The following is a 26,063-nucleotide window of genomic DNA, read 5'->3' on the forward strand; positions in this document are numbered from 1 at the left end:
GAGAATAACAAGGAGAGATGAGGTTTTCTTAAATGGGCATTGCAAAGAAATAGAAGAAAACAACTGAATGGGAAAGACAAAAGCCTTTTCAAGAAAATTTGAGCTATCAAGGGAGTATTACTTGAAAACATGGGCATAAGGACTACTGGAGCCAAAATGGTAAGGTGAGGCACTCACTTTTCTAGGCTCTTCCAGATTCCCTTGAAAACAACTTTGCAATAATGGCTCAGAATCAGTTGTAGAGGAGTGAACCAGAATACCAGCCTAGGACAGGCTTGAAGGGTGAGCAGGAAATGTGTCTCACTACAGTGGAAGAGTGCAGTAAAGTGAAGAAGGCAGTGGCAGGCTTCACCCTAGGGGTCCGTGGAATATTTTAGGGAACTCATGAGAAACCTTGTGGTTTCTGAGATTAAATGAATCCCTTTTTAGGGTTTCACACACTCTGTGAAATATATAATGTCTAGTGAGGTCCATGCTACAGGGAGAAACCACAGCTCATTAATTAGATCCATCAGTTTTATCTCTAGGAAGATTGCTCCAATGTACATATTGGAACAAATAAAAATTTATGACATTCAGGTGACAACCTTCCCACAACCGTGGCTTTTACAAGGCTTCCTTCTACTGTGAATATTATGCCGTCTAGTGACCTGCCTCTTCCAAGAAAGAGCAGGTCCTCATTTAGCATTTAGTCTTCTCTCCACTAGGAATCCTTGATGTAAAGGAAGAGATGATCTCTGGCTGCAGACCTTCCCTGACTCCAGACAGGGCTTGATCATAAGATGAAATGTCTCATGTCTAATATGCTCCATAGTCCATCTTTGCACATCCATTTTGGGAACATGCTTGCTATCCCACGTGAATTCTGATAGGAAACAAAGGACAGTGTTAGCTTGAAGACTTTTCATACTGATTACGTTAATGAGATATGTTCTCTAAAATGAATTCTCTGAAATGAGAGAAATGAATATTTCTCCCACATAAACAATTATTAAATTAGGACTAAGCTTCTTCCTCATTTCCTCATTCAGAGATTGGCCACTGTAAGTGATTCATCCAGTCTTTGAAGGGCAGCGTTGATGATCAGATGAAGTCTTGGGCAAGGCTTAAACAACTGAAAATTTAGATTTCACCAAAATTTAAAGAGATTTTATTCTAGGTTTATTCTGGCCCATTGTGTTTTAGTTAGACAGGTCTGAGGGGTAGTGGACCCCTCTGGTCTAGACTGCCCTAGGTAAGGGTAATCTGGATAGCAATAAGTCTCTTTGTCCAAAATTGAGTCAAGATTCATGCCACCTCCCCCCCCCCCCAAACCAGTCCCTCATTAGAGTAAATCCAAATCTCATTATAATGCTCATTCTCATTAAGTTTTAACTAATCAAAACTGACTTACGCCTGTAGTTAACTCCCACTTATCTAAGTGTATGTAAGTGTTGAAAGGTCTCCATGATTCATCTTTGGTTTGTAAGAGATAGCTAAATAACCATTGTTTTATCCACTATTAACTGGCCATAATTTAATGATTACCCAGAAATTGTCTTTTCAACTTTGCTTTCATCAGAATTGTATAGTAAGGTGAGGGTGTATATAAACACTTTTATCACGTTTTATCTCTCTCCAGTGTGGATTCTGTTATGTGCAGCAAGATGGGAGTTTTGCCTGAAAGCCCTTCCACATTCATTACATTCATAAGGTTTCTCTCCAGTGTGGATTCTCTGATGTAAAGCAACAATGGATCTCTCTCTGAAAGGTTTTCCACATTCCTAACATTCAAAAGGTTTCTCTCCATTGTGGATTCTCTGATGTGCAGCAAGTAGCTGGTTTACTCTGAAAGCCTTTCCACATTGATTACATTTATAAGGTATCTCTCCAGTGTGGATTCTCTGGTGGGCAGCAAGAGAGGAGCTCCGTGTGAAAGCCTTTCCACATTGATTACATTTATAAGGTTTCTGTCCAGTGTGGATTCTCTGGTGTACAGTAAGTTGATTCTTTCATCTGAAAGCCTTTCCACATTGATTACATTCATAAGGTTTCTCTCCAGTGTGGATTCTCTGATGTGTAGCAAGACTAGAGCTGTCTCTGAAAGCCTTTCCACATTGATTACATTTATACAGTTTCTGTCCAGTGTGGATTCTCTGATGTGCAGCAAGTTGGTAGTTTCTTCCAAATGCTTTTCCACATTGATTACATTCATAAGCTTTCTCTCCAGTGTGGATTCTCCGATGTCCAGCAAGACTGGATCTATCTGTGAAAGCTTTTCCACATTGATTACATTCATAAGGTTTTTCTCCAGTGTGGATTCTCTGATGTGCAGCAAGACTGGATCTATCTGTGAAAGCTTTTCCACATTGATTACATTCATGAGGTTTCTCTCCAGTGTGGATACTCCAATGTACAGCAAGTTGGCTGTTTCGTCTGAAAGACTTTCCACATTGATTACATTTATAAGGTTTCTGTCCAGTGTGGATTCTCTGGTGTACAGTAAGTTCATCTTTTCGTCTAAAAGCCTTTCCACATTGATTACATTTATAAGGTTTCTCCCCAGTGTGGATTCTCTGATGTACAGTAAGTTTGGAGCTCTCTCTGAAAGCCTTTCCACATTCATTACATTCATGAGGTTTCTCTCCAGTGTGGATTTTCTGATGGGCTGCAAGACTGGAACTAAACCAGAAAGTCTTTCTACATTGATTACACTTGTGTGGTTTCTCTCCAGTGTGGATTCTCCGATGTCCAGCAAGACTGGATCTATCTGTGAAAGCTTTTCCACACTGATTACATTCATAAGGTTTTTCTCCAGTGTGGATTCTCTGATGTGCAGCAAGACTGGATCTATCTGTGAAAGCTTTTCCACATTGATTACATTCATGAGGTTTCTCTCCAGTGTGGATACTCCAATGTACAGCAAGTTGGCTGTTTCGTCTGAAAGACTTTCCACATTGATTACATTTATAAGGTTTCTGTCCAGTGTGGATTCTCTGGTGTACAGTAAGTTCATCTTTTCGTCTAAAAGCCTTTCCACATTGATTACATTTATAAGGTTTCTCCCCAGTGTGGATTCTCTGATGTACAGTAAGTTTGGAGCTCTCTCTGAAAGCCTTTCCACATTCATTACATTCATGAGGTTTCTCTCCAGTGTGGATTTTCTGATGGGCTGCAAGACTGGAACTAAACCAGAAAGTCTTTCTACATTGATTACACTCGTGTGGTTTCTCTCCAGTGTGGATTCTCTGAAGTGCAGCCAATTGGCTGTTTCTTCCAAATGCTTTTCCACGTTGATTACATTCATAAGGTTTCTCCCCAGTGTGGATTCTCTGATGTGGAGAAAGATTAGAATTCTGTGGGAATGCCTTTCCAAATTTCTCATAGTCATAAGGCTGCTCTCTGGTCTCCATGCTCTGATGTACAGCAAGACTACAGCTGCAACTCCCAGCCTTTCCACACTGATTACAATTATGAGGTTTCCTCTCACTGTGAATACTGTGATGAAAAAGGAAGGACGAGTGTTCACTAAAAGATATACCACATTCAGGAGATTCATGGGGTGTCTCTTCATTATGAATTGTCTGACAGTAAATCAGGGAAGACTGTTGACTCATGGTTTTCCCACAATGACTACAACCACGAGGTTTCTCTCCTGTGTGGATTCCATCATTTACAGCACAGGTTTGTCTCCCAGTGAAGGCACAGGAACTGTCACTCATGAGGTTTGCTTGGTGTGTTTCCTTCACAGAAATCCTTAGCTTTTCAGTAGTCTCTTTTCTTCTGGGTGTAATCATTCCTTCTGCAAAAAAACAAGTAATAGAACATACATACAGAGACACAAGTACACACACATATAAACATTTCCCTCCATTGGAAGAAAATAATCAGATCTATATGATTCTCCCCCAGGTGAAGATAGAACTCTTCAAAGACACAATCACAATTGTTTGAAAATGTCATTAGCTCAAATTTGTAGGGTCACTTGACTTAAGATTGGATGCTCAGAAATATCTGTGAAATTAGACTCAACATTCTTACCAGAACATAAAGTCAGGCCATGAGCTCAGAATGGCTGAGTGACCTGAAAAGTAACCCTGCAGATGAGACTAGACCACCAACCCTGCAAGTGGGCATGTTCGGTCCATGGAACTAGATGGCCCTTCTACATGGCACTTACTTTTGTTTTACCTTTTTTTAAGAAAAAATGTTTTATTTTTGTATGCTTGATATTTTTCTCCCTCCCTTTGTATCTTCCTATTCTCTGAGACACAAAACCTCTGTTGTCTTATTTGAAGAAACTGCCATGGCAACTGAGCAATCACAACGCTGATGAATCAGCAGCCAGCAGCACTGGACCAGAGACACCACCAGAAAGAAGTCTGGGACACACCAAAGGCTCAGATACAGTCAGCTTTTATCACCAATAAAATATTTCCAAATTAAAATATGTACTGTTAAAAAGCAAAATAATATTATGCATGTAATAGACAACAGTATATTATAAGCATAACTTTTATATGTACTGAAAATACAAAAGTACAGGTGACTCACTGGACTGGAATATTTGCTTTACCACCAAGCTTTGCAACTGATTCTTTAATCTCTGAGGTGTACCTGGATTTTTTCTCATTGTTGTCATGATTTGAATCTTTTTCCCCCTAATTCTACCCTCCTTAAACTATTATTAATTTCACTCCTTGAATTCTCCTTTATTCCATTGTATCCTGTTGGACTAGATGTCTTTCCACTCCCAAACACTCTCCTTTCCTTGGATCACCTAAGACCAAGGTTCCTGATTTCTTGGCTTCTTCTCAACCATTTCCATGTGTCTATGACAGACTGGCAGCTCCCTGACAGCAGGGATTGCACCTTTTCCCTTCCTAAACGTGGTGAGGTACCTAGACAACTGGAGGTGCTTGATCCATGTTTATTGACTGACAGGTCCATGACTGACACTAAGTCCCAGATTCAACCTCAATACCTATATCCTGGTCTCTGTCTTAATTGGCAAATGCAGGTTCTGGCCTTACCCCTGTTACTCTCTTGCACCTTATCTCCTATTTGAGTGAACTTTGGCTGGTTCTCACCCTGATGGCACCAGACCAGGTCCATAATGAAGATTGCAGAGACTTCTTTTAAGATTCCTGAAGCATCTTATCCTACGGGACACCAGGAAATTTCTACTTCCCACTTCAACAAACTGAGAGTGGCTGTCAAATTCAATAAATCTGCATAACAATTCTCCAAGAAGGGGCCAAAGATTGAGCCTTAGAGATCAAAGAAGGGACACAGGTAGATGATTCATGTAAAACATGTATTTCAAATAATTCTAAATGAGGCAACAGCCTTTGCTAGTACTTAGATGCTGCTGAATGGAAAGAGAGAAAATGTTAAAACTAGGCTGCCTGGGTATACTACAAACTTAGGGTATGCATTTTCAGGGTGGACCTCACTGTGGCAAGGGTATTCTTTGACATTTAGCTAACTGATTCCTTTGAGGTAGCTAGGTGGTGCTCTGGATAGAGCACTGGTCAGGAAGACTCAAGTTCAAATCCAGCCTCAGACCGTTACTAGTTTTGGCACCCTGGGCAAATCACTTAGGGCTCTTGGCCTTGATTTCCTCATCTTTAAAAGGAGCCTGAAAAACAAAAAGGAAAAAATTCCAGTATCTTTGCCAAGAAAACCCCAAATGGAATCAAGACTGAGAAATGATGCCAAAGACAGAGCTTTTTCAATTCTTTTAATTTTTTCACAACCGTCCCTTATTGCTTGCTCCCACTGTCCACCCCCCACTCACCTTCTCAGCAGAGAAATTCCCTTTTATTTTTTCTTTGAAAACATTGGATACTTACCAAGAGCTATCTCATCCTCCTCATCCTCTATATATCAGATGAAATGATCCTCCTTCTTCTAGCTAAAGAAAACTCCTTTCCATGTGTAAATCAACTGATTTCAGGATATCATCTTCCTCAGTACGTTGCCCCTCCAGCATTCCCTTTTCTCACTACCTTCCAGTCGCTCCCACTCTAATGACTCCTTCCCTACTGTTACAAACCATTTCCTTCTAATGCTCAAAACAAGATCACTTGATCCATTCAATCCCAGAGATATTTTTACAGTATCTTTCTTCCACTTCTTGGCTAAACAGCAGGAGGTGCCCAGGTCCAACTGGTGTCTCCAACTCCTTACTCTGAAATTCTCAGCAGTCTAGCTCCCAATTTCATTATTCAACTGAAATTCCTCTCCAAAATTACCAAAAATATCCACGTTGCTGAATCCACTGGTCATTTCTTCATCCTCATCTTTCTTTCCTTCTCTACAGCTTTTCACAGTCAATCACCCTTCTTTTTCTCTCTCACTCCCTCTGGGATTTAGTGACACTAATCTCACTGTTCCCCAAACCAAACTCATTCTCTTTCCTCCAACTCTCCCATCTTCCTACTTTCCTAATACTCTCCAATGCATCCTTCCATTACAGCAGGCTCATAAATGAGGTGTCATGCATTCCTCAGTGACTTTCACAAACACTTCTGACTCCCATATTCAGTCTGCTCCTAAGTCCTCTGATTCCACCCAGTTAACATTTCTCCCATACACCCCCTTCTCTTCCAACACTTCCACTGTCTTGGTTCAGGTCCTGAACACCACATAACAGAGCTGTTTCAAGAACTTGATACTTCTTCCAGCTGTTCCAAGTCTCCCTCCACTCCAGTCATTTCATCACTCACAAAGATCATCTTCCTAATGTTCTTGACTGACCATATCACCACATCCTCAACAGTCTCCTAGGGCTCCCTCGGAAAATGATCAAATATAAAATCTGTTGTAAGGCTATTAATCACCCACCCTCTCTTTACTTACCCCTCTCTATTCTTTTAAATTTTTTTCCCTTCATATCCCCACCACACATGCTATAATCCAGTGGTATGGGCCTCATTTCTGTTCTGTGAAGAGGATACTCTGTCTTCCAAATGTTTGGGCTTTCCAAGTCATCTCCAGACACAGAATGCCATCCTGGCTTCCCTGAAGCCCCAGCTAGAGCCCACCTTCCATAAAAAGCCTTTCCAGTCCTCCTTCACTACAGTACATTCCCTCTCTCAATGAGATCCCATCTGTCTTGTCCATAACAGGTTTCTACATGACTGTTGGCATGTTATCTGCCCACTCAGTCTGTGAACACCAGTAGAGCAAGGGATGTTCCTTGTATCTCTTTACGTTGCTTAAGAGAGGGTATGGCACATAGCAGCAACTTTCTAAGTCTTCACTGATGAGAAAAATGCCTAAGAAAGAGACCATATTTAAAAGCCTAACCCTCTTTCTCACTTTCAGGGAAGTTCCATACCCCCAAATTCTAAACAATGCATTCTTTTTAGGATCGTAGATTTATCAGTAGGAGACAGCCTAACTGCATGGTATCTAACATCCTAATTTTACAGAAGGGGAAACTGAGAGTCAGTGGAGTTCAGTGACTTGTGCACAGACTCACTGCTAAAAGTGTCTGAAAAAGAATCCAACTTCAGGTGTTCCTGCCCCCAAGTCTAACACTTGCTTTGCTACAACACCAAGAGACACAGCTCTCATGTGCCTGCTTTTACCTCACTCACCTGGACAGAAGCTCTTCAGGCCTTCTTGTTTCAGTATCAATGGCACCTCCCTTTCCTCCAAATATTCTCTGGGAACTGGAAGCCCTGATAATGTGGAAAAAGGAAAGAACATGGAGAAATACTTAGAACTTAGTTCTCTTTAGGGAAAACAGTGTACATACAAAGCTACTCCATTTTGAGAATCATTCCTTCATGTTCACAAATATCTGGCTTACTCTTCCATTAACAATTGTAATGCAAGTAACCAAAAAAGGATGTGCCAGATAAGCACTGAGCTGCAGCAATTTAGAGTTTGATGGATGAGCTCTGGCTCTCTCTCCTCAACTTCTCACTGCATGAAATCCATAAAAATCTGGCTGTTCATTCAGCAAGTCATTGTTCTTCTGGTGAGATTCTCCTTTTGGGAAACTTCATGAACCTTAGTTAGTCAAATTTTAACTCTTGGCCAGTCTCTAATTCCTGCCATTGATAGGGGCATGCAATCAAGGAGCACAAGGTGGTGGCCAGAAGTGCTTTAGCATGGTTTCCACAGGATTAATTTTTGAGAACTTTGGTGAAAGGTAAGGGAGATGATCATGGAGCCAAGGGGGAATCAGAAAATTTGACCATGATGCACCTTTTTCATAGGAAGATGGACTCATTACAGAGTTCCCATTATCTAGAAGTTAGAGGGAACTGGTAGTATAGTGGTGAGAGGCCTTGGACTAGAGTGAGGAATGTCAGGGTTTAAATCTAGCCTCAGACAGTTACTAACTGTGTGTCTGCAAAAGTCACTTAACCTGTTTACTTCAGTTTTCTCAAATGCCCAAGGGAGATAATATCAGCTAATAATATAATATTGTAAAGCAAGTGCTTATCACAACAGCTGATGAAGAGCAGGTGAAGAGAAAGGCTTATTGCCTTCTGTCTGTTCCCACCACCTGTACTGGATAGTGGAGACAATTTAAAGGAAGATTATGGACAAATGTGTAACACTAGGCACAAACAGAAACTGTGAGTGACAAATTGATGCTTCTCAGAAAGAAGGATATCCTAAATACTTGGCCCATCCCAAAGAGGAAGAGGTTACAGAGAAAAGCAGGCTCAGCACTTTTCAGAGATTTGGCAGAGAAAATTAATGTCCAGGGAGAGGTTGAGCTAAAAAATTTATGGGATTAGTTATACATCTGAGATGCTTCAAAACTGACCTGATCTTTGACCTCAAGTTACCTAAAATTGCCATCAGACAGCTGCAGTAGCAAGAACAGAACATGCAGGTTATCTGCAAACCACGTGCTGATCTTCTACAGGACAACCAGGCAGCAGAAGGACCGTGTCTCTTGGACACTGGAGATCAGCACATTTCCCATTCTAGTAATAGAGAAGTGCTCCAAACTCAGCACACTGAAGAATGAAGATATTCCCTTTGATAGGAGACTCAGAGTGGCCAGGGAAAATGTCCTTACCCAAGAAGAGTAGGTTGTGGGCATTCTCCAGCATGACCTCCTTATAAAACTCCTTCTGAGGATGGTCTAAGAGGTCCCATTCCTCTGGGGTGAAGTCCACAGACACATCCTGAAATGTGACCACCTCCTAAAGCATCAAGAGTCACAAGATTTAGACCTGAAAAAGACTCCAGACTTCAGGCAGTCTAAACCTCATCAAGAAGAAGAGGAAACTGCAGCACAAAAAGGGGATTGACCTAAAATTCTTATCCTAGTTTACTGAGAATCAACATTTAAAACCACAGTCATTAAGAGCTCGATTAAAACTTGAGAGAAGTTTTTGATATGATCAATTGGGATAAGGTGGAGGAATGTCTTACTATGGAATCTGGGACAAAGTGTGTGTTTTGTCTGTGAGATAGAAAGACTAAAGGAAGAGAGAAAAGTGAAATTTCTTCCTTATCACAAGTGATAAAAATAATATTTTATCAACAATATTGTCAGGTTTGTGAGAAGTTGGCAAGTAGAGTATATTGTAGGGTGTGAGGGGGAGAATGTTTGATTACAGAAAAAAGAGTGAAGAAAAAATCTAGTTAATTTCCTGAGAGCCTGAAACAAAATCTTCTCTAGATAAAATATGAAAAGAATTCATAAGATAGACTAATTACACTCCAGACTGAAGTGAAGGAGATGAGACTTTCCAGCCAAGTGAAGGAGAATTCTGTTATTACACTGCGTCTTGGGGCTGCCCTTTGTATAATCTGTCATGGCCAAAACATCTTATGCCTCTTATTCATGATTCCTTTCGTTTGTCAATAACACATATTTCCTCATTAAAGTATTAAGTTATATAGTTCATTTTTGTTGTTCCTTGTGTTCACAGCAGACCAAAAGGGCATCACTATGCAAGAGTGAAAGCATAATGTGTCTGACCATGGATGATCAGACTAATAGAGGCCAAAAGGCTCTACCACAGTTTGGGAACAAATAGTGCACATGAACCTTTGGGGTGGATATGCCTCTTCATTTGCTCATCTCACTATTCTTTGAAATACTGCAATTCTGCCTCGCTAGCACAACACAGCATGTTCTTTGATGTTGATAAGCTATGATGGGTGGTCCTTTGCCACTGTCTAACCACTGATTCCAAAATTCTTCAGAGAGACCTTGGGAATATGGCCTTCTACTATGTCTTCTGACCACAATGAGTGCCTTCTTTGCATGTGTTCTCCATAAAACAGTCCTTTAGGCAAACATCCTTTTGGCATTTGAACAACATGGCCAGTCCATCAGAGTTGTGCTCCCTGTTATAGAATGTGAAGGACTGACAATCTAACTTGAGAAAGGACCTCAGTGTTCAGTACTTTGCCAGGAGACCTTCAGATTCTCCCTAAGACAATTTAAATGGGATTCAAAGAAGATTCACAATTTCTCCATTTGCTGCAGTCATTGGATGGTGCCATGCTGAATGGTGGACAACCTCTATTTTCTTTTTCTACATTTTCTGAAAAATTACTTCCCTCTACTACATGTAAATTTTTTAATATTTGTTCTTTTTTAAATTTTAGAATTCCAAATTCTATCCCTCTTTCCCTCTATTCCCTCCCCCATAATTTTATAGTAAGCAATTAGATACAGGTTGTACATATGAAATCATGTAAAACATTTCTGTATTAGTCATTTTGTACAGAAAGACTTGGGGAAAAAAATGTAAGAAAAAAAGGTGAGAAATAGCATGCACCAGTCTGAATGACAAACAATATCAGTCTTTTCTCTGGAGACAGACAGTAGACTTTGGCATTAGTCCTTTGAGCATTTTCTTAGATCACTGCATTGTTGAGAAGAGCTAAGTCACTCACAGTTCTTCAATGAACCACACACATTGCTGTTACTGTATACAATGTTCTCCTCGTTCTGTTCACTTCATGCTGCATCAGTTCAAGTAAGTCTTTCTAGGTTTTTCTGAAATCATTTATAACACAATAATATCCCATTACAATCACCTGCTAGAGATTGTTTAGCCATTCTCAAATTGATGGCCATTTCTTCAATTTCCCACTCCTATGCAACACAAAAAAGAGCTACTGAAAATATTTTTGTACAAACAGGTCCTTTCCTCATTATTTTCATGTCTTTGGGCTATAAACATAACAGTGGTATGATATTATTGGATCAAAGGGTATGCACACTTTTATAATACTTTGAGCACTTCCAAATTGTTCTCCACAAGAGTTGGATCAGTTCATAACTCCACCAACAGAACGTTAGTGTCCCAGTTTTTCCACATCTCTTCAACCTCCATCATTTTCCATGTCCATCATATTAGCTGATAATATGATAAGTATGAGTTGGTGCCTCGGAGTTGTTTTAACTTAGCATGCGTCTAATACAAATTCAGAGCATTTTTTTCATGATTACAGATAGCTTTGACTGAATATTCTGAAAACTGCCTGTTCATATCCTTTAATTATTTATCAAATGGAGAATGATGTATATTTTTAAAAATTAGAATCAGTTCTCTATTATTCAAGAAATGAAGCCTGTATCAGAGATACTTGTTGAAAAAAATTCCCCAATTCTCTCCTTTCCTTATGATTTTCATTGCATTGGCTTTGTTTGTGCTAAAACTTTTAAATTTAATCTGATCAAAATTATGCATTATATATTTTGTATTATTCTCTAGAACTTGTTTCATCATAAATTCTTCCCTTATCCATGCACCCCATGGAATTTTTGCAAAAAATAACTGCAGACTAGGGCAGAAAGATATTGCAAACATATGTAAAAAGGCAGAAATTACCAATATAGCCTTTCATTCTGTAATAAAATAAGAATGGAAATTGGCTCAAAGGCAACAAAATATTCAACCCAAATGGAGACTTAACAACATTTATACATTGAATTCTATAGTAATTAAATGATGGGGACAACTGGGGGCAGTGTGGATAGACTGTTGGAACTGGAGTCAGGAAAATCTGAGTTCAAATCCAGCTTCAAACTCTTACTAGCTACGTGATCCTAGGTGGGGCATTTAACTGTGTTTGGCTCAGTTCCCTCAGCTGAAAAATGAGCTGGAGAAATAAAAACCACTCCAGCATCATTGCCAAGAAAACCCCAAGGAGGGTCACAAGGAGTTGGATGTGACTGAAAAACATCAATAATAATAAGAGAAAGAGAGAGAGAGAGAGACAGAGACAGAGAGAGACAGAGACAGAGACAGAGAGACAGAGAGAGGAATGAATGGATCAGATTAAAAAGGGAGACTCAGAATCATTAGAACTCAGGAACTCCATGTTTGGTAAAGTGGACAAAAGACTGATTTAGGAAAAAATCCATTTTTGGCTAAAAAAACCAAACACTACTGAGAAAAGCAGAAAGCATTCAGGAAGGAAATTAGGATTAGACCATCTTATACAATACTCTACAATACATTCTGAATGGATGTTTTATTGCTGCTCAGTTGCTTCAGTCATGTCTGACCCTCCATGGCCACATTTGACGTTTTCTTGGTACAGACCTGATATACTAAGAGGGTAAAATAGAAACTGAAAGAATCCACCAATCATCTCCTAAAAAAGATCCAAAATGAAAACTCCCAGGCATATTATAGCTCATATAATACAGTCCTCCCAGTTCAAGGAAAAAGAGAGTACAATCAGCCAGAAAGAAGTAATTCAAATGTCAGGGAACTACAGTGAGGCTAACACACAAGTGAGGAACTTAGACATAAAAAATAATCGGAGGGTGTAGAACAGAATATTCACCAAGACAAAGGAACTAGGATGGTGACCAAGAATCACATATCCAGAAAAACTGAATATAGTCCTTCAGGGGAAAAACATGTTCATTCAATAAATAGAGAATATTCAAGCATTCCTAATGAAAAGACCAGAGCTGAACAAAAATTGGATCTTGAAATACAAGACCCAAGAGAAAAATCAAAAACTAAATAGAGCAAACAAAAGAGATTCAATAATGTTAAAGTGTTTATATTCCTACATTGCAAGATGATACGTGTAACTCTGAAGACCTTTAGGACAATTAGGGCAATTAAAAGCATTAGAGTATTTGGAATTATACTAAAAGGTGTACAAAAATGTGGATGCCCTTTGACCCAGGAAGAAGCATATGAAGTTGCTATCCACAAAGTTCTATCAAAAGATAGAAAAGGACCTACTCACACTCTTTCTGTGATGGCAAAGTATGGGAAATTGAGGAGATGCCCACTGATTGCGGAATGCCTTTACAAGTTGTAGTATATGACTGCAGTAGAATACTATTATGTTACAGAACACGACAAGCAGGATTTCAGCAAAACCCAGAAACACTGAAATGAACTGATGCAGAAGGAACTTAGTAGAAATAACAGCAATATTGTATGACAAACAACAGTGAACAACTTAGGTATTCTCAGCTATATAATAAACTAAGACAATCTGAAAGGATTCATGATGAAAAATGTTCTCCCCCCTCTACAGAAAGAAGTGATTCAGAACATAGACCTAAAGCACACTAGTTTTCACTTGCTTTCTTTTTACCACAACTTTTTCCTCATGAACTAATATGAAAATGCTTTACATGACTGCATACGTAGAACCTATTTCTGATTGCTTACCACATGCAGGAGGGGTAAGAGGAAGGAGGCAGCGAGAGAACTATAACCTCAGAATTTAGGAATAAAAATGTTTTTACATGTAATTGGGGGAAAATGAAGTATTCTTTTAAAAAAGACTAATAGCCAGTGGCAGCTGGGTGACACAGTAGATAGAGTGCCAGGCCTGGAGTCAAGAGGATCTGAGTTCAAATTTAGCCTCAGACACTTTCCAGCAACGTGACCATGGGCAAGTCACATCCCCCTGTTTGTCTCAGTTCCTTCTATGTAAAATGTGCTGGAGAGAGAAATGGGGAAACACTCCAGTATCTCTGCCAAGAAAACCCCAATGTATCACAAAGAGTCAGACTAAAACAACTGAAAAACAACAAATAGCCATTCCCCAATAGATAAATGGTTAAAGGATCTGAACAAAGAATTATCAGAAACAACTGCCAAGAATTCCCAGCCACATGAAAAAATGCCCCAAAACACTAATAAAAGAAAAGAAAACCACACCACTGAGAATTCATCCCACACTCTGCAAAACTGTCAGCAATGACAATAGCGCCAGACAATGTTGGAGGAGCTGTGGGAAGCTGGGCACACAAACACATTGTGGATGGAGCTATGGAAAGAGAGAAGATCAGGGAGATCTGAGTTCAAACGCTGCCTCAGACACTTACTAGTTACGTGACCCTGGTTGGGAACTCATTGCATCTGTTGGACTCAGTTTTCTGAACCGTGAAATAAAGATAAGAAGAGGCCCTACGCTATGGGGTTTTTGTGAAGATGGACAAAAGTAGATTTGGGGGAGAAAGGAAGACACTTCACTGGGTCTTTGCCTTTGAGCCCTCACAAAAACTGAGTGTCTCCTTTAGGACCTCCCTTTCTCCCACTGTAAAAGAAAATTCCCAGAATTTTGAACAGTTCCCCAAACTCAGTCCTTTCTTAAATCCTCTCTGACAAAGGAAGTACTAGGCCCTTAATAAATGCTAATTAAGTAACAGTTAAAGATGGCATTCCTTTCTTTGGCCTGGTCCAAACAGCTCTGCTAAGGGCCTCTGAACGTGGGAATGTGACCCCAAAGTCAACTTAACCTGTCTTCTTGGGCTGCCATATCTTCCAGAAAAACAGGACCAGAGTATGCAGGAGGCTGGGAGCACCTCAGCCCCTACTCATAGTATTTACTCCTGTCACCCCTCACTGCCCCCCTCAGTGTGCCCTTGATGATGCCCAACTACAAGACAGTGTGCAACTGACAGATTAACTATTTGTGCAGATCACACCATGGAGGATAAGCAGAGTATCCTGTCTTCCAGGTCTGCCAGGGACAGCTTGGCCAAAGAGGCAAATGTGGGGGGGCAGTCCTATGGATATGTGGAATAGGGGTGGTAGCCATGGATACAGGAACAAAGAAAAGATCTCTACAGAACAGAGAGGAATGAGTGAAGAGGTCTTAGGAGGGCAGCCACTGGGGATGAGTAGTTAGTGACTGTGATGCCAATATGCCATGGATTAATTCAAAGGACAGAGAACGGGATGGTGTTGTTGCTACTGTTTTCAATTTCCTGCCTATTTTTGTAAAGGAACAGTGCATAGGTTGGGGATTGCCAGCCTCACAGACAATCCTCTTTGTCTATGGAAATGGCCTCTTTGGGGGTCAAGTCCATGGACAGAGTGCACTCACCTGGGGTGGGGGTCTGCAACTGCCAAGGGCCATTCCTTCTGGCTCCGCACTCCCAGCCTGGGCCAGGCTTTGGTCTTCTACAAACTGAGCTGGGGAGAGAGAAGGATAATGAGACAGGAGGCTGGCCTACGAAAGTTACAGGGGGTGAGGCCCTGCCCTCAGGACAGAGAATGAAGCCTAGAGATAGGGGCCCTGCTTGAAAAAGATGGTCCCCACCATCTCCTGCTTCTCTTCTTTCCCCTTCCTTTCTCCTGTTATTCAGATAACAAGGGGCAGAAGCTGCTCGGGATCCCACGGGGGATAAGAGCGGTCAGAGCCTCAAGGGCTCCTGAATCAGAAATTTCCCTCTGACTAGGTATGGGACCAGGACCCGGAAAGGGCCACCCACCTCCTGAACTTTCCCCCACACCTAGATACTGAATAATGCTTTCAATCCCCTGTGGTGGTGGCGGCCCCCACCCAGCCCAACCCTTCTTACTGGGTTACCCTGGAGTCATCCCAGGCCCCTTCTTCTTCACCTCAGGATCACCACAGGCAGCCTGCCACCCCTCAATCCCATCCCAAATTTTCCCATCCTCCTTTCTTTTTCTCTATAAAAGTCAGTGTTGACCAGACCAAAGGGACAAATTAAAAAACAATCTCACCCTCCTCTCTCAATCAGCCTTGTCTCTGAATGAAAAAAGGCCTGAGGGGCCCAGTTCTTGGAGGCAGATCCAGGCCTTCACTCGGGCATTTCCAGGGTCACTCAAGCCTTTCACGTGTGTTTCAGTCAAGACAGGATTCCTGGGTCCCTGTGGGTAAGGTGTGAATTTTGTCAAAATTAAATCGTAAATCTGGGGGAGGGGTAGCTCCAGACTCTTAAAAAGTGGTGGGGAGTCCGGAAAGGAGCAGGAGGAAGCTTGTCCAGGGACCAGGCTGGGGGGGGAGGACTGGTCCAGGGGGTCCTGGAGCTAGACTCAGCACAGGGTCAGAGGGGGAGGATGAGACCCAATGGGATGAACAGCCAGCAGGTCTGTGAGGGGCTGGCTCTGACCCACCTGGCACCTGCACCCAGAGATGGCCTCCACAAGGCAGAGATCTCAGGTCCAAGAGAAGACAGCGTGATCCGGGATCTGAGGGAAGAAGGCTGAGGGAGCTCCAGTCCTAGGGTGGAAGGCAGAGAAATCTGAGCACAAGTTCCAGTTTTCAGCCAGCCCACTCTGGGAGGCTCCTCCCAGTCACGGCTGCCCCCTTTTCTCCAATCGCACCCAGGGTCTGGCACTCAGGACCCTTTCTCCCTCTCCTCCCCAAGTCCTGCCCTCCATCACCTGGGCAGCCGTGTCCACTGGGATGACCCCTCTTTCACCCTAGCCTCTCCCCAGGCCTCCAAACTCCACCCCAGAGCTCCGGTTCCATCTGGACCACCCCCCACCAGGCTGGTCATCTCTGAGAGCTCCTCCTCCCCCATCACCCTCCACCTGATTTCTTATTGGAGGAAAGATTCAGGACTTTAGGAGCCGGGAGCGGGAGAACCAGGCAGAGGCGAGCTGCGCATTCCAGGGAAGCTGGGCATTCCCAGCCAAACCGGGCTGACTCTGAGGGTGGGGCTTGTTCACTAAATGCGGGCAGTCTGATGAGCACATTTTCCTAGTCTGAATTAGAATGAGGCTCGTTTCAAGTCAGATCCCAGCAGGATAAATTGGGATGTTTGACCCGCTAAGGGCAGATCCACCCTTAAGGTGAAGTAGACTTAAAATTCAGCATTTAAGGTGCTGACCTGAACTATTTTCCCATTTGCTTTTCTGCCTCCTTTCATAGATGAGGACATCAAGGCCAAGAGCCCTAAGTCACTTGCCCAGGGTTCCAAAGCTAGTAAGGGTCCGAGGCTGGGTTTGAACTTGACTCTTCCTGACCAGTAGTCTGTCCCGTGCTCCACCTGGCTACCCCAAGGGAGTCAATTAGCTTAATGTCAAAGGATACCCTTGCCACTGTGAGGTCCACTCTGAAAATACATACCCTAAGTTTGTAGCGTACCCAGGCAGCCTAGTTTTATGATTGTCTCTCTTTCCATTCAGCAGCATCTAAGTACTAGTAAAGACTGTTGCCTCACTTAGAATTGTTTGAAATGTATGCTTTACATAACTCATCTACCTGTGTCCCTTCTTTGATCTCTAAGGCTCAACTTTGGCCCCTTCTTGGAGAATTGTTATGCAGATTTGTTGAATTTGACAGCCACTCTCAGTTTGTTGAAGTGGGAAGTAGAAATTTCCTGGTGTCCCATAGGATTAGATGCTTCAGGAGCCTTAAAAGAAGTCTCTGCAATCTTCAGTATGGACCTGGTCTGGTCCCATCAGGGTGAGAACCAGACTGTTCACTCAAATAGGAGAAAAGGTGCAAGAAAGTAACAGGACTGACAGGGCTGAGGCCAGAACCTGCATTTGCCTAATAAAACAAAGACCAGGATATAGGAATTGAGGTAGAATCTGGGGCCTGGTGTCAGGCATGGGCCTGTCAGTCAGTCAGTAAACATGGAATAAGCACCTCCCCTTTTCTAGACACCTCCCAAGTTTTAGGAAGGGAAAAGGTGCAGTCCCTGCTGTCAGGGAGCTGCCAGTCTGTCATAGACACATGGAAATGGTTGAGAAGAAGCAAGAGATCAGGAACCTTGGTCTTAGGTGATCCAAGGAAAGGAGAGTGTTTGGGAGTGGAAAGGCATCTAGTCCAATGGGATACAATGGAATAAAGGGGAATTCAAGGAGTGAAATTAATAATAGTTTAAGGAGGGTAGAATTAGGGGAAGAAGATTCAAATCAGGACAAGAATGAGAAAAAATCCAGGCACACCTCGGAGATTCCAGAATCAGTTGCAGAGCTCAGCAGTAAAGCACATATTGCCATCCAGTGAGTCACCTGTACTTTTGTTTCTTCAGTACATATAAAAGTTATGTTTATAAATACTGTTGTCTATGACATGCATAATACTATTTTGCTTTTTAAGAGTGCATATTTTAATTTGGAAATATTTTATTGGTAACAAAAGCTGACTATACCTGAGCCTTCAGTGGGGCCCAAACTTCTTTCTGGTGGTGGCTCTGGTCCAGTGCTGCTGGCTGCTGACTCACCAGCGTTGTGATTGCTCAGGTGCCATGGCAGTTTCTTTAAGTAAGACAACAGAGGTTACCATATTGATATTGACTGACTCTTCTTGTCCCTTGGACTTAAAAACCCCATTGTAGGCTTGTAAATTGGCCTAATTTCAGTATTTTTGCATCTCAGAGAATAGGAAGACACAAAGGGAGAGAGAAAACAGTCATGAATCTCATCAGTTCCATCTTGAATTCCTTGCTGACCTTAGGTGATCAGCTGCTCAATGTGTTTCTACACTGACATAACAAACTCCTTTTAATTCTTCTTGTCCTGAGTTTTGCCTGTTTAATCAAGGTGAAAGCCTGAGTGGAGAATTTGCCAGGTCCTTGGAACTTTTCTCCAAGAGTGAATAATCATACATTTTCAAGCCAAATATACCCAATTTAATAGAGAACAGTTTGGAAACATTATAACCACTCTCTTACAGCTTAAGTCATAAATTCATAGCATTTAGATGAAAAGAAAATTAAGTTTTCTAATGGTACAAGTGCATATCCCTTTAAAAGAATTTTTATTCAAATTAAAAACATACAATGGTTCTCCCAAATCCCCATTTGAGAAAATTTTTGAGCATAACATAAAAGATGTTACAATGTTAACACATGAAATGAACTTGCTAGTCAAAGAATATCAATTCAGCTGATTATCTTAGAATTATCTTAGAAAAAGCACTTTGTCCATTTATGCCTCTGACCCTCTAGGCTCACTGCATTCAGGGAGGAGCAAAGGGTAATTCTGATCCAGTTACGTTGGATTCTTACTCTTTTAGCTCCTAAACACATGCCCTTAAATGCAGCAGATAGTCTGAGTCCCCACGTGGCTTGGTGATGTGGTGAAGAAGAAATACATAGGGGCAGGCGAGGGAAGATGGGCCAACTCCCTTTATTGATCCGAGGGTCAGGGTATTTATAGACAGAAACTGAAAGTCTAGGTGATATACTGCTTGTCTCCTGTCCTGGTGATTTGGCCAGTCTTACTGTCTTAATGACTGTTAGCCTAGAAGGCATCTATTTTACATATCCCTTGTATTCTGTAGTTCTCTAGTTTGTCTCAGGGATACTGCAACATGGGGAGCAGGGGGCATGGAGAGCCATTCCAGATGATAATGAGCACAGTCCCAAAGAAGAGTTTCCCCCAAGGTCTATCCTGAACTTGTCAACTGCACTCCATCCTGGCCCTCAACAATTCCCCCTTTCTTTTGTTGTAACAGGAGATAAGGTACTTGGGTTTGAAGACCTTACCCATGGGAGAGAAGGCACCTATAAATAGGTGACTGATACAGAGAAACAAAGGGATAGAGGTAATATAGACATGAGCCAGTGGAACAGGGACACAAAGGGATTTGTATTAGCAAAATAATCCCAAATCACACTTGCAGCTTCACTGGGGTCAAGATTTTCCTTGGAGGCCAGATCTATATTATTAGCAATCTGATTAAGATCTTCAATATCCAAAGCAAGACTGCTATTCCCTATAGCCCATTCAAATGATTTCTCATCTTAGTCCAATTATATAGAGAGCTATTATAATAGACAGGAGTAACAGAAATAGAAATGAACCTATAATCCCATCTCATGGACAGTCTTGTTTCAAGAACATCCACTTCGTTTCCCACCACAATAGTTTCCCTTAAAGCATCCATTAAGTGGTATGTACAGATAAACCAAGGGATACAGAGGAAGCCAATGCTGCCTCATTCTGTATTTTAGTACAATGCCTAAAATAATGCAACTTATACATCTTTTCTGACTTACTTTCAACATGAACTGATTAAAAGTTTGATCAGATACAGACATATACCGGCCTTTACTTTTGATAGGCACTAAAGCAAACCTGGGATGCATAATTACACATATAATGCTAATATTAGCTATATGAAAACCAACGTATTCAGTGATAGTACAATTGAAGCATGTTATTTCCCAATCATGAGAGCAAAAATTCTGTCTATATCAGTTTGTTCCCCAAAAACCTTTGACCCTCACCCTACCATAATTACCTCCTCTACCTTCTCTCCCCATGTCACCACCCTAACCCAAGGCGGATTATGTACAAAGAGTCCATCTATCTTCCTCTGCAGTTCCTTCTGCTGCAGTGGTCAGCTGGAGGGTGCCCAGAAGCAGAATGAGTGTCTTCACTGTCCTGTCAGTCTGAAGATCATGGCTTCTGCTTTTTCCTCGATCTGTATCTTCGCCAATGTATGGCAGAGGTCAGATGTTTCTTTCCGGTATCCAGATCGTTTCTTCACCATTTCCTGTGGAAATACAAGCACACTCTCGCCCCCATGTTAACAGTTTGGGTCTTTTGATTTCACCTCCACTTTTTTTCAATCAGTGAGGTGTGTTTTGCCTTTTTGAAAATGTTTTTGAGCAGGCGTAAGCCTCTCTCTATCTGGTGTCAGTTATACAACATCATGTTAACTCTTCTCCTTATTGTTTTGCCTTCTTCTCCCCCTTCCTTTTGTTTTTGGAGGGGAGTTTTTATGTCATGCTTGTGACGTTCTACAATGGCCTGACCAGTAGGATTATATGGAATGCCAGTTCTATGCTATATTCTGTATGATAGACAGAACTTAGTAAAGGCTTGACTAGTTTAAGCTGGACCATGATCTGTTTTGTGGAATTTGTGGAGTACCTAGAGTTGCAAAACACCTAAACAGATGATCATAGTAAATTTTGTTGATTCCCCAGTCAGTGGGGTGGCACTAGTATGACCTGAATATGTGTCTATAGTCACATGAAGGTATTCATTCCTTCCAAATTCTGGGATGTATGTGACATCCATTTGCCATATTTCAAGAGGATTTCATCCCTGAGGGTTGATAGATTTATTTGATGGAGCTGGCAAAAATGGAATGCAATGTGGACAAGACTTTACAATGCTTCTTGCTTGTTCTCTAGTAATGTGAAATTGCCTGCGAAGCATGGAAGCTGACTGATGAAACTGGTTGTAGGAATGCTGTACTTCTCAAACTCTCAGTGTGAGCAAGCTGTCTGCTTGTCTATTTCCCTGTAAAATAGGCCCTGGCAGTTGTGTGTGAGATGGGACCCAAGATCTTTTGGGGTAAGGGATGAAGGTCTCAGCCCCTGAAATTGCTTCCTGCTGAGATTGGATGTAGAGCTGTCCCTGCACCTCGATAGGTCCTATTCAAGGGATACATAGCCTTTAGTGGAATCTCCACTCCAGTTCTCTTCCACAAGGACAAAGATTAAATTTATTTTTCTTAAGAGATGCCCCCTTTCAGCTGAGAGAGCTGGTCTCCCCCCTGACCCATGCAGAGCCAAGGAGCAAAGTTCAATGGCTCGCCCCAGTCCTTGACTTGTCAGTCTCTGGTTGTGAGATTGAAAAGGCCTCATTGGCTGCCTGAGACTTCCTGTGTGTGCAACTGAGTGTGTTGCAGTTTACCTCCCACCAGCATGGAGGAGATTCTAGGACAGCAGGTGGCAGAGCCACACACATTCCCTGGCCATTTGTGCTTACTTGGAAGCAGCAAGGAAGCAGTTAGGAGAAAGGGAGTGGCTGAACATTAATGGGAGGATGGTGATGATAGGAGGGGCCATCTGCTGAAAAAGAGAGAATGGAATAGGATCACTTAGGAATGTTGACAGGTTTTCCTTGACAAGGAGCAGGACTTCCTCCTGATGTCAGGCAGGGTGAAGGAGAAGACAGTGGCAGAAGGTGCCTAGAAATCAGAGATGAGGATAGAAGAACAGGAGACTCTCTGAGAATGACTTCCATTTTCTTCAGTAGAATATTAAGGCAGGTTCTCAGCTGAGAAAGCATGGTTGGCCAAGCTATGGAATGTCTGGGAAGGAAAGAAAATATCCTGAAGAACCAAGGTGGTGAGTGAGAGAGTGAGTTAACAAAGGTATCAAAGGATCCCCTCTGAGCACAGAAGCCCCAGGTGAGATTATGGAGCATCAGTTTGGAGTGGACACAGTTGGAGGGACTCAGGATTTTCTTCACCTTCATTAAGCAACATTGATGTCTGTGTATTTTTTTCTGAATTCAGTTTTCTGGCTGTTTTCCCCTTCCACTCTTAGGCACTGCTTTGTCCAGGTCATTAGCCTTCTTCTATCTATTTTAACACAACTCTCTTCCCACTGGCTCTTTTCACCTCAGCCTCCACCTTCTCTCCCAGTTGTCTACCATGTCCCTGTTTGGGAGTTTTACTTAACTTTCTGATTTCGTTATCTTTTCCTCCTTTCTTTAGTTACATAATGCCCCCTTTGGCCCCTTCTTTTCTCTGAGTGAAGTCTTTCATTCATGATCCCTTCTCCTCTATGGCTTGATTTATTTCTTTTTCTACACTTTTTCTTCTAAGAAACATTCCTGAATTTGTGTTTTTCTCTTCCCATTTTGTCCACTATCATCCTTCAGTTCCTGTTCTGTGTATTTATTCATTACTTAAATCCTGTGTGATCACTCACGCCTTAGAGAGAGTGTTACATTAGGTGCCTTCCACAAACCCTTCGCACTCAGAGATTCCTTTATTCTTACAAATGGTTTTTCTCCCATCATTTTGCCAACTCAGAGAGGCTTAGTCATCTCACCACAGTGACACAGCTGCTCAGGGGGAGGGCTGATACTCAGCAAGGTCCCATCCCAAGGCTTACACTCTTTCCCCAAACATCCTTGGTGTTCTCAGGCCTCTGTTCCCCGAAGTAAATGGAAGGATCCTCAGCCCTCCCTCTTCTCTCTCTGTCCTCATTTCCTCTCCCAGAATAGGTAGATACAGACATGGAAGATACAGATGACAGATAGGTGATATTGATCGATGACACAGTTACAGATATTAATGATACATACGCATGTGATAAAGATGAGGCCATAGGGAATGATGGGCAAGGAGGTGACCTGAGAGTCAAGAAACACATCATCCAGTCCTGATTCTCACCCATGCTGTCTGTGTTCTTCAACTTAACCTCTGAGTGCTGAAGACAACTCCCCAGGGCTCTCCTTTGTAGAGAAGATTCCAAAATGCACTGGTTGATGTTAGTGTATGGAAATTTCTCACACTGAATCACATCGGGATGAATCAGTGCCTCTCTACTTACATTGCGGACAGCAAGGTGGTGCAGTGCAAGGAAAGCAGGGCCTGGATTCAGGAAGAACTAAGTTCAAATCTTGCCTCAGAGATTTACTTGATGATAAACCCTGACCATGTCATTTCAGCTCTGACTATCTCAGTTTACTCATCTGTAAAGTGGTTAGTCCTCCCCATCAGTGCTATTTGTTAAGAGGACTTCCCTCTTAGTGCAATTCTAAGGATAAAAGGAGATAAAATTTTAATGTACTTTGCCAACATGAGTGCAATCAAAAATGTCAACCACATAAAAATAGTAATTAATATTATTATTATCACATCCTCCATTAGATTATGAACCCCTCCGGAGCATGAAGTGTTCTGCATTTTCATTTTTGTCCCAAACACTTAGTATTGTTGTTCCCCATCTTTTTTAAATGTCCTTTGACCTGATGAATTTTCAATGCAGATCAAAGCAAACTTCTTTATTCTTTACTTTTCTTTGGATATTTTGGTCTGTGTCTTCTCTTACAACACGACTAATCTGGAAATGGGTTTGCCTGACTGCCCATGTATAACATACATCAGATTGCGTGCCTTTTCACTGAGAGAAAAGAAGTGGGAGGCAGAAAATTTGGAAGTCAAAAATTTAAAAAAAAGATTAAAATAACTGTTAGATGTAATTGGAAAAAATAAAGTATTTTTTAAAAGCATAAATGTGTGTTCATGTGTTCATCGGTCGAAGAAAGAAAGGAGAGGCTGGGGGCTGGGATGCCAAACAGGAGGCTCTTTTAATCCCCCCAGGACAGAAGTGATTATCCAGAAACCAAAGACTCTCCAGTGTGTCTCTTACTCAGTTATTCTCACTTTCATGTCCTCACATTGGCACACAGATTGACACAGATCCGCACCTCTGGAAAGAGTCACAAGCAGAATATAGGATGGATCACAGAAAGGGTCCTCACCTTCATGGCAAGTCTAGAATGGGAAAATGGGGACAAGGGCAGATATAACCTTTGTTTCCTCAGTGCTCAGAACAAATAGAGTAATGTCTTCTAGGGACTGACAAAACCCATTTCCCTAGGCAAGAGCCTCTGCTGGGCTTTTTCCCAGGGACCCAGGCTAGGATCTGTCCATGAACCTCACCCTCCTCACTGCCTCCTTGAGTTCACACCTTCTCCTGCAGAGGGAGGTAATGGAGCAGGTCCAGGAGCAGGGTCAGTTGAGGCACCTCCAAAGCCTACAAACTGTGAGCTCCTGCTGTCTCTGCCACCTGCCCAGGGTTGGAGCTCTCTCATGGTTATGGGGAATCTAGTCCTGGGACATAGAGAGAAGCCTTTCCTCATTTACCCAAACAAGTAGTACCAGTACTAAACATGAGCTTGCCTTTGCTCTTGATGTAACAGAGCTGGGGACATAAAAGAGTGAGGCTCCTCCCCCAGAGGCAGTCTCACCCAGTGTGACTCAGTGTGGCTTACTGGGTCCCTGAAGTGAGACTCCTACCAGACCTGGGGTTGTTTGGCATGTGGAGACCCAACGAACTTGTAGTGAGCCCTGCTCAGGATATCAAAGCTTCCTCCTTCCTTCTTACCCTCCCAGGGCTCCGAGTGCTCTCTCTGTAGGTGTCTAAAGGCCAGAATGGTCTCCCCATGGCAGCTCCTCTGGTTACTGGTGCTCTGGGCTCAGAGTAAGGCACAAGAGAGCAGTGAACGCTTTAGAAGATCACAAATTATAAGAGATTAAAGACTCAATCCAGTTGGTGAACAAGCTCAGTCTCCACAGAAGCAGATGGGGGCAGACCAGCAAGGCCAGCCACAGACCACAAGCATTGGGAAGTCTGTGGGAAAGATGGTTTCTATCTCATGATGACAGCCAATAAAACTACTTGCAAGTTGCTTACAGTTTCAGTGGTCTCCAGAAAATCTTCTTGTTTCTACGCTGTGACTTGGACATTGACGTTTCTATCTTCTACTTTTGTTGGTTTCCTAGATTCCCAAGAAGCCATTATGATGACTAAGTCTCCAGGACCCTTGTCTACATCTCCAGGAGAGACAGTCACCATCAGCTGCAAGGCCAGTGAGAGTTTTAATAAGTTTTGTGTTGTCTACTTTGATTGGTCCCAGCATAAGCCTGGCCAAGTCCCCAGGCTCCTCATCTACTATGCTGCTGCACCGGCATCTGGAGTGCCTGCCTAGTTCAGTGGCAGTGGGTCTGACACAGATTTCACTCTCACCATCAGCAGCTTGGAGCCTCTGAGGATGCTGCAAATTATTACTGTCTGCAGTCTAGGCTCTTCCCATTCCCACAGTGCTTCAGACCTGCACAAAATCCTCCCCAGGCTGTTCAGGGGATTCAGCTCAGAGTAGCTTCCTCTCTGGTCCTCAGGGCAGAGCAGCTGCAACTCTTTGGGCAGGCTCACATCGCCCAGGGCCCACAGGGCCCCTGCTTCTAACAAAACCTTGTCGATCACAAACACTGTCTTCACAGGTAAGGTAGAGTGAAGGTGGCACAGCCCTCTGGGAAACAAAGGGGAAAATCCAAACAGGGGAAATGCTGACACTTCAAGTCCATTGACCTCTTTGCCTCCATAAGATGTTGTTTGGTTTTGTTTTTTGGTTGTT

At 42.3% G+C, this 26,063-nt stretch overlaps 1 protein-coding gene and 1 long non-coding RNA gene across 2 annotated transcripts in view; one reads left to right on the forward strand and one right to left on the reverse strand.

Annotated features, from left to right (window-relative positions):
* The window catches only part of LOC140522166 (uncharacterized), a 518,496-nt gene extending 492,982 nt beyond the window's left edge, over nt 1–25,514 (forward strand). Inside the window, exon 3 of the long non-coding RNA XR_011973241.1 lies at nt 25,432–25,514. This is a non-coding gene — a long non-coding RNA (uncharacterized lncRNA). The remainder of the gene's footprint in view (nt 1–25,431) is intronic.
* LOC140521716 (uncharacterized) lies at nt 1,752–17,402 on the reverse strand. Its single transcript, XM_072637027.1, has 7 exons — nt 16,599–17,402; nt 16,329–16,434; nt 15,936–16,082; nt 15,292–15,380; nt 9,032–9,158; nt 7,587–7,670; nt 1,752–3,781 (listed from the first exon to the last, which is right to left on the reverse strand). Exons 4-7 carry the CDS (start codon nt 15,322–15,324, stop codon nt 1,992–1,994), a joined length of 2,034 nt encoding a protein of 677 aa, XP_072493128.1. The 5' UTR covers nt 15,325–15,380; nt 15,936–16,082; nt 16,329–16,434; nt 16,599–17,402; the 3' UTR covers nt 1,752–1,991.
* Nucleotides 25,515–26,063: the final 549 nt, after the last annotated feature.

Source organism: Notamacropus eugenii, chromosome 1, assembly GCF_028372415.1.
Source record: "Notamacropus eugenii isolate mMacEug1 chromosome 1, mMacEug1.pri_v2, whole genome shotgun sequence".
Taxonomy (NCBI): domain Eukaryota; kingdom Metazoa; phylum Chordata; class Mammalia; order Diprotodontia; family Macropodidae; genus Notamacropus; species Notamacropus eugenii.